Source organism: Tasmannia lanceolata, unplaced genomic scaffold, assembly GCF_043159265.1.
Source record: "Tasmannia lanceolata isolate RefF3 unplaced genomic scaffold, GAP_Taslan_0.1 ptg000048l, whole genome shotgun sequence".
NCBI classification, from domain to species: Eukaryota; Viridiplantae; Streptophyta; class Magnoliopsida; order Canellales; family Winteraceae; genus Tasmannia; species Tasmannia lanceolata.
Genome location: NW_027518725.1, coordinates 4,265,201 through 4,281,320, shown reverse-complemented (window position 1 = coordinate 4,281,320; position 16,120 = coordinate 4,265,201). Strand labels below are relative to the sequence as shown.

General features: G+C 39.2%; 1 protein-coding gene and 1 non-coding gene across 2 annotated transcripts; both read left to right on the top strand.

Moving 5' to 3' along the window:
- Positions 1–1,053: 1,053 nt before the first annotated feature.
- Positions 1,054–7,421, top strand: LOC143864234 (zinc finger CCCH domain-containing protein 32-like). Its single transcript, XM_077375129.1, has 3 exons — positions 1,054–1,499; positions 4,802–4,912; positions 5,152–7,421. Exons 1-3 carry the CDS (start codon positions 1,386–1,388, stop codon positions 7,120–7,122), a joined length of 2,196 nt encoding a protein of 731 aa, XP_077231244.1. The 5' UTR covers positions 1,054–1,385; the 3' UTR covers positions 7,123–7,421.
- Positions 7,422–13,854: 6,433 nt separating this feature from the next.
- Positions 13,855–13,927, top strand: TRNAA-CGC (transfer RNA alanine (anticodon CGC)). The gene has a single exon. It is a non-coding gene; the product is annotated as a tRNA-Ala (tRNA).
- Positions 13,928–16,120: the final 2,193 nt, after the last annotated feature.

Sequence of the window (16,120 nt, the reverse complement as noted above, 5' to 3'; positions counted from 1 at the left end):
GTCATCATTGCCCATGACTTGGTTGTTGTCATGGCCAATGTTGGGGTAAAAACTTCTTCCGAATCGGCCATTAAGAGAGGTTTAAAAAAAATTAGAAAAATGAGAATTACAATTAAAAATTTAAATGGGTACCAACCTCAACCTATTTGAGCAAAATCTCGCCCTTTTGTTGATCGCCAATCGTCGCCTTCTTGCTGAGTAGTTAGTGCTACTAGCTAGAGAGAAGTAGATTGAAGAGAGAGAGGGAGAAGTTGATTGGGAGAGAGAGAGAGGGAGAACTTGATTAGGGAGAGAGAGAACTTGATTAGGGAGAGGGAGAAGTTAATTGGAGAGTTTAGATAATAAAGAGAGAGTAAGCTTTGGTGAGAAATGAAGGGCGTGGAAAGTTGTATTTATAGGATTGGGTGAGTTATTTTTTGACTTCCCAAAATACCCCATCAAAATTAGTTGTTAGGGGGGTTAATTTGGTAAAAGACATGAAATGACTTAAATATGCACAAAAAAAAGTTGTTGGAGAGGGTATTTAGGGAAGGTAAAAGATTTAAACAATAAAAATCCAAAATACCACCCAAAATTAGTTGTTGGGGGGTTAATTTGGTAAAAGACATGAAATGACTTAAATGTCCACAAAAAGAGTTGTTGGGGAGGGTATTTAGAGAAGGTAAAAGATTTAAACAATAAAAATCCAAAATACCCCCCAAAACTAGTTGTTGGGGGGGGGGTATTTTGGTAAAAAGCTTTTACCTTCCCAAAATACCCCAAAAAGGGTTGTTGGGGGTACTTTTGGGGGGTATTTTCAGGTTTTTTTTTTAAAAATACATTTTTTAAAGGGGGCATCCGGGCTCGCGGGCCGTGCCGCCCAACCAAGCCCGGCACGGCCCGAGGCTTCGTGCCGTGCCTTGCCTTGCCGGACCGCAGGCCGGTACGGCCCGTTTGCCACCTTGAGGCCCCACCATAGAGGCCCATCTATGGTTGGCCTAAATGGGCCCACCATAAGGGTAGTGGAGTTTCTAAATTTGGTAGTCTAATGGAGCACAAAATGAGAACTCACAAAACAAAAACCCAATCCATCCATCAAAGAAAAAGAAAGAAAAACAGGTCATATGTGAAGCTGAGGCTTCTGTTATTTCCCCCATACAAACAGAGTAGAATAAAGGAAAGAAGAAAAAAAAACCCTCTGACCTTTCCTTCTCTTCCTATCAAACCCTAATTTTGCCTCTTTTTTTCTCTCCTCACATGACCCTATTTGAACAATCTCAGACCCTTGCCTCTCTCTTCGTTTGCCCTAATCTCAAACTCCTCTTTCCAACCCCTCTGAAATCGACCCATCTTTGTATCTTTTAACAAAACCCTAATCTTCATATCTTTTAACAAAACCCTAAATTATGGAAGCTGGGTCTCGAGATTCGACGGCAGGATCGATGACGGCCGAAGAGGAGGCGGTGAAGAGGAACACAGATTGCGTCTATTTCTTGGCATCTCCTTTGACTTGCAAAAAGGTACTCAATTTCATCTCGTTCTTGTTTTTTCTTTCTATTATTATGTTGGGTTTTTAGGGTTTTAGGGTTTTGGTCTTTGTTTTAGGTTAAAACTTGAATCTTTCTCTAGGTGGTTGTTTGGATTGGTTTGCATTGAATTGTGATTGGAAATCGATGTTTTTATGTCAATGTTTCTCTAGAGTTTTTTTTTTTTTTTGTTTGGAATTGTGGTTGGAAATCTATGTTTTTATGTTTAAATCTGGTGGCTTTTTTTATCTGGGTTTTAAGAGTAATGTGTTTGATTTGTTGGGTTTGATCTAGAAATTCGATGTGAATTCGTGAGATGTGCGTTGGGTTGGGCTTCTCGCTGAGATCTTGGGCATAAAATAGGAATTATGAGTTTTGGATGCTGGGTAGGGTTAGGGTTTTCGGATTGATGTTTGGTTTGAATAATTGATTTTCGTTTAGTGGGAAAATGTAAATATAACCTGGAAATAAATTAAACAGTACAATCCTTCGTTACATTGAACCATTTGAACGTGTCTGCCAGATGCAACAATTTTATGAAATACTATAGATTGGATAAACGAGCAGAGTTTTACTGCTTGACAAGGTGACTTATTAATGGGTGATTGTTTTACTCCCTATGAATATACCTAATTGGTTATAATTGCTGATTTTGAATTCAAAGGATACAAATTGTTGGGGAGCTCGTTACGTCTCATCCACTAGGTATTGTGGGTTTGTTGACAGTCTCGCTTCTTGGATGTAGTCTTTGGTTGGCTTGCTTAAATCTACTTCAATTTCACAGACTATGACAGTAATGGCTGGCTATGAGTATGACTATCCATTGTCTTGAGTGAAATCCTTAACGCGTGGGAGAATTGGACACTACATCGCTATGATTGTTATTTTTCCCTCGGCAAAAAGAAACAATGAAGTTGCTAGGTTGGCAGAGACCATTGGTGTAGCTTTTTTAGGTCTTGGAATGTAGCTGATCTGGGTATTGAAGAATTGAGCAATAATTCTCGTTTGCTCTCCAATGGGTATGGCATGAGGTTTGTTTAATGATAGCCCTTTTCTCCAGTGAGTTGGTTGCTGATTATGTCTGAACTGTGATATCTGATGACATAAAACTCAAGTTGTGCTCCAAAAGTTGTGCTTCCACTTTGGGCTACAGTCTGGAGCATTAGCATTTAGCAAGCTTATATCTTATAAAAGCACGGGAGAGGATGATATACAAGACGCCTTGAAGATTTCATGGATGGTGTTGCTTTCTGTGCTAGGAGTTCCACCTTTTTTGGTGTAAGGGAAATTCGAATAAGGGTGTTAGTTTTTCTCCTTTGTACAGAATTGGAAGCCAGGCCCACTTGAATGCATTTTTGACACCAAACAGAAGGGTAGAGGAGAGACCATACACGAGAAGATTGATATGAATGTGCTACAATGCATCTCAATATGGTTTCTTTTCATCGCATAAAAATTCACTTGCGAAGGAAATCCACTTCTTTTTTTAAGTGGTATGAGAGAAGGGGCAACAACACAGCATGCCCAGGGAAGCAACACAGATGGCAAATAGTAAGGGAGCTACAAAATTGGGATATCTCTTTGATGCCAAGCTCAGTTCTATCAATTCCTTCTTTGGTTATTGAGTCTGTTGCTCCATAGTTCTTGGATTGTGTTTTTAGTTTTCAAGCTCTCGGCGTTAAGTCCTAAATTCCAGGATTGAACTTGCTAACCGCCAAGAGCTGCCACTCTAATACACTTTTTTCTTGATCCAACAATGTTATCAAGGATTAATGCTTCTCTTCTGCATGTAATCTTTTATTTGGTGAAGGGAACAAGACCATATTGTTAGATGTTGGGAATGTCTCTGACTTTATGTATTACTTTCTAATTTCTATCCCTTTTCAAGAACCGGGGCCGTTTGCTAAAATGAATCTAATTCTGTTTCTTCGGAAGGAGTGATCATTTAATAGAGCATATGTCTCGATTAAGTGGCTGATGATTATATTGAATTTGCTGCTAGTGGTTGGATGATCTGGTTACATTCGAAATTTCAGCTGAAGTGAGCCACTTTGTATATTATATTTTCTTGCACTAGATGATATATGTAATTGCATATGTTATTTTTCTTGGTAAGATATTAATCCGTGTCTTAGTTCTGACCGATATGACTTATCTTCCACAAAACTTAGACAATAAAACATGTCACCAAGTTTCCTTCTTGTTCCTTTTCATGATTTGTCTTCGGTGTGAACAAAATTTTGTCCAAGAGCTATTAATCTTACCTTAGAAAGTAGTGGTTATCACTAAACATATATCTTACTTTGGAAACATTCTTTAACAGGGGAACATTCAACTATACTATGAGGGAAACCACTCTTTAGGCCACATTAGGTATCAAAACAAAACAACCATTAAAAAAAAGGTTTAAAAGGGGAACATTCAACAATACTATTAGGGAAACCACTCTTTAGGCCACATTAGGTATCAAAACAAAACAACCAGTAAAGAAAAAAGGTATCAAAACAGGTTCGTATGTCTTCTACTTCTTCATCTCAAGTGCAAACATGGTCCGAATGACATCAATCTCTAATTAGTTGCATTATGCTTTTGAACTTTCCATGAATAGAAGCTTTCTTCTTCTTCTTCTTCTTTTTTGAATATTTTGAATAAAAGCTTTCTTAAGATCAATTTATTTTGAGCATCAAATTCTTACAACTAACCAATAAAGATTAACATTAATAATTAATGCTTTAACAATAGGAGTTGAGTGTATATTTAGAAAAAAAAAACCATTTGTGGCAAACACACCGTTCTTACAGTTGGGGTACATGTTTCCAGATGGCATTCTTATACAATCACATATCTTTGTCCGTTGCCTTCACCCCCTTGTTATCTTCCGTATTATTTTCTTTACCATATGAAAGTAATAATTTCCAAAGATCTTATTTAAGACAATTCTGCCAGTGTGATATGATAATGGGCAAGGGCCATCTTTCCCAAGAATTCCTCCAAACCATCACGACCTCCCATCTCTGAATCCAAATTCTTTCACCTTAGGTATGCTCTTTTATGTGTCATAGAATATGAGGAATGCCATTTTTTTTTGGCTGGTATGCCATGGTTCTTGAGAAGTAGTTGGTTATTCGCTCATGACTTCTAAACTTCTGTGGTTGTTTCTGGTTTACTTATATGAATGCATACCATGTGCGCTATGTATATTTGATGGGGTTACTTTGCAAAGTTCTACCTATCGCTTTTGGCTGAACCACATTAAGAATGTACTAAGATTTCCTCTTTTTTTTTTTTTTTTTCAGGGGAATGAATGTGAATTTCGGCATAGTGAGGGTGCCAGGCTTAACCCCAGGGATTGTTGGTACTGGTTAAATGGTAACTGCTTGAATCCAAAATGTTCATTCCGGCACCCGGTGAGTCTCTCTTCTTTATCTCACCCTCCTAGTTATCCCTGTTATTGTTCAAGTTTTCATCAAATACATTTTTCCTTGGTTTATCTGCACATGCATTTCTTGAGGAATATATCATTCCGTATCTAATACTCTAAAAATCTTAAAAAAAAAATCTAATATTCTAATTTACTTGTCTAATTTACTTGCATGCATTCATAAATATCATTGTGAAGGGTTTAAATCCAATATTCTGTTTTCAGCCGCTCGATGGCTTGTTAGGAACTCCAGGGCCATCTGCTGGGTCAGCTTTTCCTCCCTCTCAAACTGCAGCACCAATGCAAATGCCTGCTACAGCACACACTCCTACTGCTTATAATCCAAATAAACAAGCAACCCCTTGCTTTTATTTCCAGAAGGGGCTTTGTTTAAAGGGTGATAGGTGTCCTTTCATGCATGGATCACAGCCCATGAGTAATCCAGTTCCACAACCGACACCGAAGGTCGTAACATCTCTTAGTGAACTCCCACAGACTCTTAAGAAGGCTACCGTTAGCCTTGAGAAGTGCTCTTCTCAACAAAAGATTTCTCAAGTAAATGTCTCAGAGCCTCTTGAAGTACCAGCCATGACAAAACCTGCTACTAAAGCTGAAACCACACCTAGTAATGGAATAGCAGTTATGAAAAACATTCGGCCTACCCTGTTGGACAACGAGCTACTTAAACCCATGCCAATTAATGCCCCAGGCATCAGTGGAAATTCTATAAGTAGGCCCCACAGTAATCCAGTTGAGCAATTAGATGAACATTTTCAGAATGGCAAGGAGTCTGATGAGTTCTTGGGGGAGTCTCCTCCCGGTTTTGATGTTCTCGTAGATGACGAGGTCGAAGATTCTGATTACTACCTTAATGAAGGTGAATTTGGAAGAAAATCAGCAGGGCATGGGGAGATGCATTTGACCACTGTAAATGAATTTGACTACAATCGTGCCGATCGTGATTCTCTCCTTAAAATTGATAGAGAACCACACAAAGATTTCTCTGACTACGAGCTATATGGAGGACAGGTGCAAGATCAGTTGAGTTGGGAACATCGGCGGGCGTCTTCTGAGAGGATTTTGGAGAGATCATCCATGACGGGAAAAAGGGGTTATGCAAGAGAGGAAAGCCCTGATCGAATTGACAGGTCTGATCTTCGCTATCGGCTCTCAAAGCAAAGAAGGGTAAATGGGTCAAGGTCGGCTACTAGTCCTGATCGTCGTAGTGATTACCACCGGAGGGATGATCGATATGTTGAGGAACAAAGATATGGAGATCATTCTCGCAGAGACCGACGACAAAGCTCCATAAGCAACCGCCTACAAGGTAGAATAACTCTTCCACGGAGACCTTCATCGGATAACTATAATGACATTCGTTCTGATAGAGAAACAGATAGGGGAAGAAACTGGGGAAGATCATCACCAGGCAGGCCAAGGTACCATGACAGAATAAGACGAACACCAGAGGACATGACTACAGAGGTGAGAAACACTAGGGGCCCTTCGGTCAAAAGAGACGAGGTGGACACACTCAGTTTTGCTGGTCCGAAAAGCCTCGCAGAGCTGAAAGGTGCAAAGACTTCGGACAGCAACAATGGTACTGGGTTGAAGAGTGAACTCGTTCACGGGGAGCATACAAATTTTAAGTTGGGAAAAATTATGGATCATCAAGAACCTGAAAGTTCTCTTTCATTTGAAGGCCCAAAGCCGCTGGGATTGATTCTGAAAGGAAAGAGAGCGGTATCATCTGGGGATTGCATGGTTTCGAGCAATGGAGAGGAAGGCAATAAAGGTGGCTCTGGTGCATCATTTATGGTAGCACAGGCAGAGTCTGAGAAAGAAACAAGCCATACTCTTAGCAGTCATGAGGAGCCTGGAGTTACTGTGAATACATTTGAAGAAGAAGAAGAGGAAGAAGGCCAAGTCTGTGCTGTAGGCAACAAATTTGTTTACGATGGTCAGCCTTTAGCTCGAAAAGAAGATATGCTTGAGATGGAAGATGGGTTGATGGTTGAAGCAAGGGGGGATGACGAGCCCGGAATTTACGATCATAAAGGTGGGGAGTTTGATGATGGGCCAAATGAAGGCGGGGACTGCAAAACTGAGGATGAAAATGCCGACCCAGAAGATGAATATTTTGATGATGAAGATGGAGATGACTTTGCAAAGAGGATAGGTGTTATGTTCTCTTAGGAGGGAGACTTTCAGATTTCTTCTGTTGTTTGGGTTGTGCAGATGATGACCCTGTGAGCTGATTTTATTTATTGAATGGTTCATATCAATGTTACACCTAGGTTTCTGCATAACAGCAAGGAATTGGGGCCTAATGTGGCATTTGAATTGGGGACTTCATTTGATATGTACTTTGTTTAGCTCAGCAATTTTCTGAACTTGGGTTCCTATGGAATCTTTGATTGTATTATGAAACAGATCCATAGATATGTATTCGGTTATCTATGCATCATATCCATAAGGTTATGATTTTTTCTGCATGGTTTGTTCCAATCTTGTTCTTTTGTTCGTGGAAGCTGACATTTCTTCTATTTTATTATGGGAAATGATATCAGCACAACCGTGTTTTGATATTTTCATTCACTAACATATCTTGTCTTTTAGTATTTAAAGAGCTGTGAAGAGGTTCTTACAGTTTCCAAAAAGCTCTCTCAATCCAATTAAAAAAGAAAAGACAAGCCGTGTCTGTGCAATTATTAAAACATGGTTGTGCTGATATCATTTGCCTTCATTATTATCCTTTTGCATTTTAATTATGAGCACAATGAGTGTTTTTTTTTTTTTTTTTAACACAACGAGTGTTATTGGTAGCTGATATCTGCAGTTCCAAAAACAGAGATTTTCTACATAACATATTGAGGATAAGAATAGCAACAAAAGCATACGTTTCCTTCTCCTTTTTTTTGTGAGTTAAAAAAAAAAAAAAAGATTTTCAGGAAAACACCAACATTCGTGTTTCGTGTGTAGTCTGTTAAACACCAAAATTTTTCTCTTACGCCCTGTTTGGATTCCAAGATTTTCAGGAAAAGTTTGAAACGGAAAAATATTTCTAATGGTTCCTACTATTTGTTATACATTAGAAAATATAAATTGAAGCAACCATATTCAAATTTTTACTTGGAGTGACCTTCAATTTATTATAATATCTATCTAAATTAACCAGTCATAAGAGTTTTTTTTTGGGTAGGTAGGCTTGGATCGAACCTGTGACCTCAAGGTTGAGATACAAAGCCTCAACCATTAAGTTATAGGCCTAACCCATGTTTGCTTCGATCTAGGGCTATTAGAGTTACAGTTTGAAAATCACTGTTACTCTAAAAATTCGAATGTTCGGGTTTTCTGATCATCCCAGTTGCCCCCATTTCTTTTCTCTAAGGCTCCGTTTCTTTTGACGTAAAAATGGAAGTAAAATCTGTTTTATGTTCATTTTTACGAATAAAACAAATTTTACATCCATTTTTAAAGGGGAAGTGATATTTACGCCCCTTTTCATTACTAGGGACACCCAGCAACACTCTATCTATGACTGAAAAGGTGCTGATATGCTTCACATATGAAGGAATGAAGTGACCTGATTGCCACGTACAATACAGCTGAGTGTCCCAAGTGATGAAAATGGGCTCATTTGTCATTTCCCCTTTTACGTTGAAAGAAAGGGAGCCTAAGGGGCCATTTGGATACGCGGAGAGCTGACGGAAAGAAGGGCGAGAAATCAAAACACAAAGTCTGGTCTGCTTCTTCTCTTGTCTCTCATTTACAATTTTGAAGAAATCCTGAATTCTAAAATCAGCGTATCCAAATGGCCCCTAAATGATCTTCGAACATCCAACGAAGTTTTCTATGCTTCTCTTTGTGAGTGGATTCTAAGAGATTGTAGTTTCTCACATCTCCTAGGCTGTCTTCTCTCCATGAGCTTTATCCATCACGTTTCTTAATTTGATCTGCTAATCTCAATCAACGACCATTTCACTTGATTTTTCAGTGGGATATATGGATTTGGCCCACAAGCCGATCAACGGCTGAGATCCTTTGTCAAAGCCACATTAGATTATGTTAAAACATAACATGACTTTGTAAAAACCAACAAGCATGTCATTACAAACACATGGTTTTCTCTAAGATCATCAAACAAAACCAGTAAGGAATCTCCATTACTCAAAAAAATTTGTTCTCTTATTTACATAACTACAGACATGGGTTTGATTAGCCTATATATTCGCTTCCCTTTCAAGCAAACAAAGGGGCTTGATTAGAAAGGTGACTAGTCCTTTGTGGATGGATTGGAGGTTTGTTGCCCACAAAGCTACTCCCCTTTACAGGGAGGGAAAGACAAGAACTCCTTGAAGCCTTCTTTGAGATGGTCTTAGAGCAAGATTTGGCAGGGCATGGTCTGTGCCAGTCTAAGTCACCTCCAGAGCTGTTACATGACTTCAGCCTCTTCCTGTAAGGGTTCTCTGGTTTGGCAAGGTCCTCTAAGCACCTCACATTTGATAGAGATGTAAATGACTGGGACTTCCCTTGGAAATACTTTGACAGACCTCTCCTACAATAAGAAATAAAACCCAACAATATAATGAGAGAGAGAGAGAGAGAGAGAGAGAGAAAGAGTAATTAGAAAAAAAAAACAAGAGAAAGACTCACTTAAAGGGCAGCTGTTCGATGAGAGAAGACATCTCAAATAAAGGGCCACATATATCCTTTTCTTCCTCTCTGATCCCACCATAGTTGTTTTGTGGGTTGAAAGAAGCCTCCATTCTCAATCAAACAATCTCTCAAATCTCTTGATACCAAGCGTTTATGCCTTCAACAAAAAAGAAAAACTACACCAAAAGGCCTTTTTCTCAAGAGCTCCCACCTATCTCATCACATAAACAAGATCCAGAGAGCTTTAATGAAAGAACCCAATACATATAACTGTAGATGGGTGGTTTTGATGGTGTATGAGGAGAATTCAAGTGGCGCCCACAAATTTAGACGAAGTAGATTATCCATTCCACTATCCACGTTAGCTTCTTTGTCTCCCTTTTTCCTGCTAAAAGGAGAAAAGGATAAGGCTCCACACATGCATTCATCCATATCCATTACACCGATATTCTCTATTTTATAGTATTTCTCATATTTCTCATGTGCACTTCTTTTAGGTGCAAAATATGAAAGAAGCTTTAGCCAAACATTAACTTAATTACTATATTTGAAGAGAACCAAACTGATTTTTTGTATCTACTTCTTGAATGTTTTCTATCTGATAGTTGGGACCCACTTGAGAATTTCATGTGTTTTGAGTGAGCCTTCTTGTGAAAGTTAAAAGTATTTGGGTGTGTATTCTGTTGCAAATTTTAGTTTTTCCCTAACCCAAATGTTGGGTCATCCTCCAAATTTAGAGAAGAATTAAGTTGAGATGTTCATATCTTGTTTATGAGAGTGGGGTCTTTAGCTAGGAAGATAGTGGTCGTTTATGTGACATACCCCAGAGTTGAGTGTATAAGCCTTATCGTCCGGACCGTCTGTAGTCATTGATCATCCCCATCGATCCAGACCGTCTATAGTCAATGACCCTAGCCCGAAAGTTATCGAATTTGAGTCTTCCTTATCGACCCATGTTCTGATGGGCTTTATTTTCTACAATAAGCCCATCGGAGTAGGCTGCTTAGCACAATTGGCATCTATTGGATTGGACGGTCTAGATCAATGGGCACATGATCTACTGAATGTTATGTATGAATAAGCACAGAAATTGCGTGTAATTCCATTTTAGGTGAACAAGTAATATTTATTTTCTACAATAAGTCCATAATAAGATTGGTGAAGGTCATTTGATCCACAGGACTTTTGGGCAAAGAGGTGACACCATCTATTGGGTTAGCTATTATTTAGAGCTGCTAAAAATGCCCCTAAATTTGGTGGTTACCAGACTTGATGACCCCACAAAAAGGCCATGTGAACCTAATTCTCGTTGGCCTCTCACATGACAATGTCTGTCCTGTTGAGCACATACAGAAAAGTGAGTTTGATATTGTCGACGTGGGTCCCACAAGATATCCAGATCATCCAAATGATCGCCATTTGGAGGCCATGGTTTAGATGGTTGGGATCATTTAACTAGTGGTGTTTTACCCATGAAGAAGATTTATCTGTGGTAGAGACCGACAAATGAATGGTTTAGATCATCCAAATAGGTAGGCCCACTACTCTTTTTCCGGCCATCATATAAATTTTATTGGTGGGGCCCATTTCCCATTACTCTTTGAAGATCTAAACCGTTCATTTGTTGGGCCTCAATGTAAGTAGGCCCTCGCATAAAGTCATCTATGTAGGATGATCCTAACCCTCCACCCTGTAAACAGACGATAACATATATGAACCTCCACGGATTTATGCTGTCTCCCGTCGAGAGATCAGAGGGTTTGGACCGATGTTTAAGAAGTCATTGACACGACAAGGATTTTTCTTGGTCGCGTTCTGTGTTGCACCACATCTGAATTCCGTGTTTTTTGCCCTATAGAGTCAATAAACACTCTTTTGACTCTCTTGAGTTATGACCGCATCAACTGCATTCTTGGCCGTGTCTGCACCGAGTCGGCAAGGATTTTTCTTGGCCACGTTCCGCTTCACATCTGCATTTTTAAACATTGCGTCGGACCATCCTATGGATATGTTTATGAGAAAAAGGCATATTTACATTGGGGCCCAACAAATGGACAGTTTGAACATCAAACAAGGTGGGCATCAATGACTTTTCTAATAAATATTCATACTAGGTGTACATTTTTTTTAAAAATAGAAAGGGGCCCACTTTGTTCATCTCCATAAGATGATCCTAACCATTAGTTTGTCTCGATTAGAGGGCTAGAATTAATCATCCTATCAAAGTAATTAAGCCATCGATCATCCTAATTATCTTTTAGGAGGGAGCATAAATGTGACTTCTAGCGATATGCTCCAATCGGTTGCACGGCATGGACTAGGATAGTAGTGGAAATAAGTAGTCAACAGAGAGGACACAAGCAAGGGCTTAAAGTCTTGGGTATGCTCCCAGAGACGAGAGTTAGAATCCCCCTGGCTTACCCGATGCGCGTGGTTTACGGGTGATTGCGCGCATCCGGAGGGGAATTAGTCCCACTCTACAAAGTGGGGTGGGGACACCCTACATCATAAAAAAAGAAAGAAAAAAGACACAAGCATTGGATTTGCCTGGAATTATCTTGAAGAATAGTGGTTTAGTGTTTGGTTGTGCCGCATACTCGGGGAGTAAGAATATAGGTAGTCATTACAAATATAGGAGAGAGAGAGAGAGAGAGAGAGAGAGAGAGAGAGAGAGAGAGAGAGAGAGAGAGAGAGAGAGAGAGAGAGAGAGAGAGCACCATTCTCAAGAAATTTCAAGAATTACACCCCGGCTAGAAATCGTCAATTCCCGGTCATCCGATCAAGCCTATCAAGTAATCAGCAGTCTCAATTGATCTTGGCCAAGGATAATTATCAAGCTACCCTAACTCTAAAAGGCTAAATTCCGACAATGCTCCTTTTCTTTTCAACATTTCAAATCTACTCATAAAATCCCACTTTTTTCTAAAATAATATCCAAGCAAGGTTTAGAAAAAGCATGTATAGATTGCCGGAAAAAGGGTTAGTATCGGGATGTGATTCCGAACTAGAGGGGAGAAATACTGGAACCTGTTTCCCACCCCAAGAGGTGGTGGTTTCTGATTCCACCTCCTTTGGACATAAGCACACTATCGAATCATGTAAATCTTATGTTCTTGTTTTGTGTGATTGTGTTTCTTGCATTTCTTCTTAACGTTTTGTTGCACATAGTGTTAGATCCTTATTTGAGAAGGCATTTTTCAGTTTTCTACAGTCATGCCGAAAAATCGACTCCATATCTAATTAATACATGGAAAAATGATATGAGATTGCGCGATCGTCAGTGTTGGAGTCAGGATGGCCAATCCTTGCCCGTCGCGAATGTGGCGAAGTATGTGTGTAGGGAGTTTTGGCGTGCGGCCCTAACGTCCTGCTACCGTGGCTAGTAAGATATAGGTGGTTAGTCATATAGTTCAAACCATGGTTTTAAATTTTGACCGTCAACACCGAAACCGAAAATGCCAATACCCAAAAAGGGACCTATTTTCGGCTGAAATTTCGAAGTATTGTGTTTTTATAATTTCGTATTAAAAATTAATATTTAAATCGTGTACCCGATTTCGGCTGAAATTTCAGTTTCGGTAATTGCCGAAACACATTCCGAAACTGAAATTTTAAACCATGGTCCAAACCCGAATGCACATAATTTTCAATGAAAAAAAGGGAAATGATTTATTCACCCATTTTTCTTACTTGTGACAACCGCTTATAGTATAAAAGGGTAGTCATAAATACACTAGAAGGGGTGACCAAGGGAAGAAAATGGGGAGAATATACAACTTCCCAAAATAAATCCATCCCAATTAAACAATTCTAAGACCATGTTTAGCAACCTTGAATTTTTTTCAGTGGAATATTAGAATACCAAGTGGTGAGAGAGGCATAGGGTGAGTGAGAGGGAGAGAATTGAGAGGGCATGAGTGAGGAGATGATGAAAAGTGGCCAAAAATTAAGGAAAGAAAAACTATACTTAATGTAGAGTTCTTTTTCCTTAGTTATAACTTTTAAGCCACTTCTCACCCCCTTTTCAATCATGTCCTCTATAATCTCTCTCCATCATTGCCCCTCTCCCACAACTTGATAAACTACTTTCTATGAAAAAAAAATAATGGCAGCCAAACATGGCCTAAGCTTCAAATTTATTTAGGTTTCCATATAAATAGAGAATGTTTCTCTTCTATTTTCAACAGGTTTGATTTGGGTCGGAAAACAGCTTTTGCACAAATCTTAAGGCAATAAATAAACAAAATTAAACGTTACCTTACAAAACCAGGGGGTGTAGCTCATATGGTAGAGCGCTCGCTTCGCATGCGAGAGGCACGGGGTTCGATTCCCCGCACCTCCATCATATTTTCCAGATTGGTGCTATGGTGTTAATAGTAAATATTTTTTTGCGACCTGCGAGGGAATTTCGCGGCTTAAATTTGCACGAGAGGACAGCCACACATGCTTAGTTTTTAGAAAATTTTGTCTTATTCATTTAATTAATCTGAGTGGCTGTTCTCTCATGCAAAAGTCAGCCCGGAAATTGCCTAGGAAATACATTATTATTTACCTGGCCACCCCGCGTTAGTGTACAGGGTGTCCCCTCTCCCTTCGGGGTTCGAAGCAGACCCATGACTTTACGCCAAAGAGCCACACCCTTCCAGGTGTATACAGAATTATGACTACTATTTTTTACACTAAAATTGGATGGTCCTGGGAACAAATAGGGGCAAATATATCATTTCCCTCTTTTCATTTTATCGTGAAAAATTTCCTTCCAGCATCATGTCTAATTGGTCGTAGTAGAATTTGTTTTCTTTAAATAAAATAAGGAAAATCATTAAAAAATGCAAAGTTTATGCGAAATTGTGAACAAAGGGTATTGATTTGAAATTTATAAAAAAGGTGTTGTCAGGTGAGAGAAGATGACTTTTAGGACAAATATACCCCTCCCACCTCTTTTTTTTCTTCACCTTTTTGCACCTATCCCTAACTTATTACCTTCTCACCTACTACCTTCTTCTTCTTCCTCAAGACTTTTCTAACGTGGAAAACTCCATCAAAGGGTTTTGAAGGTTGCCATTTACAACAGGGTTTGGTAATCATGAGGGTTTATTCATGATAAACTTATCGAAGCAGTGTTACAAAATGCAAAGAAAATGAATTTTGTTGTTTTCCCCATTTTCAAGATAAATCCATTTTCTTTGCATTTTTTAATTCTAAAACATCAAAATCAAGCTTCAATTTATGGTTGCTTGCATGACACTAAGATCACAATGTGTATCCCTATTATCCTTCGAATTTTTACTCAATTTGAAAATAAAAATCTTTGGAATTATCCTTATTCCGTCGGAAGTCCGAACAAAACTTCGGACTTCCGAGTCGGATTTCCGACGGAAGACAGTCAAACTTTGTAGTTCGGTAATTATCATATGTTAGTGCATTATTTTGGTATTTTTTCGTAATTTTAATACTTTGCTTCCATTTTTTCGTAATTTTTCATTTAAAACTTAGCACTTCAGCCACAAATCCGTAATGATTACTATTTTTTGCAAGTAATGATTACTATTTTGTGCAATTATGCTTTTGCTAGCCACCTTTGCACCCATATTACTTCTGCCAATCTTTGCATCAAAGGATGGGCCACAAGCCGAGAAGTTGCCTCGGCAAAGGTGGCTAGCAAATTCCCATACAAAAAAAGGAAAATGTTATCCACACTACTGTATTTTGATGAGGGCATTCCTCATTTAATTAAAAGTACGGTATGGCCCCCCATAGGATGATCCAAAGCGTCAATTAGATAGATGTGCCACAGCCTAAATTGGTTGTGTCCCAAAATTCATTTCCATAGGTTGATCCTAACCCTCCAAAGATTGGAGGGTTAGGACCAACCCTTTAACATTTTGATCAGAGGGTTAGGATAGACCTACGGAAATGCTTTTTGGGGCACAACCTATTTAGGCTGTGGCGCATCTAATGGACGGTTTGGATCATCCTATGGTGCGGGCCATACCGTACTTTTAATAAAGTGAGTGTCATCATCAAAATATGGTAGTGCAGATAACATTTCCCAAAAACATCTTAAAAAATACGGCAAAAATCCGGGTGACACGTGGGTTGACCCGGCCCATACGGACCCGGCGTGAGAACCACATTTTCTACCCCGGAACGGGAACCACATTTTATACCCCGGAACCACTGGGGAACCACATTTTCTACCCTGGAACCACTAGAGAACCATATTTTATACGCCGAAACCACTAGGGAACCACATTTTATACCTCAAAACCATTACGGAAACACATTTTATACCCCAGAACCATTACGGAACCACATTTTATACCTCAGAACCACTATAGAACTACATTTAATACCTCGGAACCACTAGGGAACCACATTTTATACCCTCGAACCACTACCGAACTACATTTTATGCCTCAGAACCACTAGGGAACCACATTTTCTACCCCGGAACCACTAGGGAAACACATTTTATACCTCGGAACCACTAAGGAACCACATTTCCTACTCCGGAACCACTAGGGAACCACAT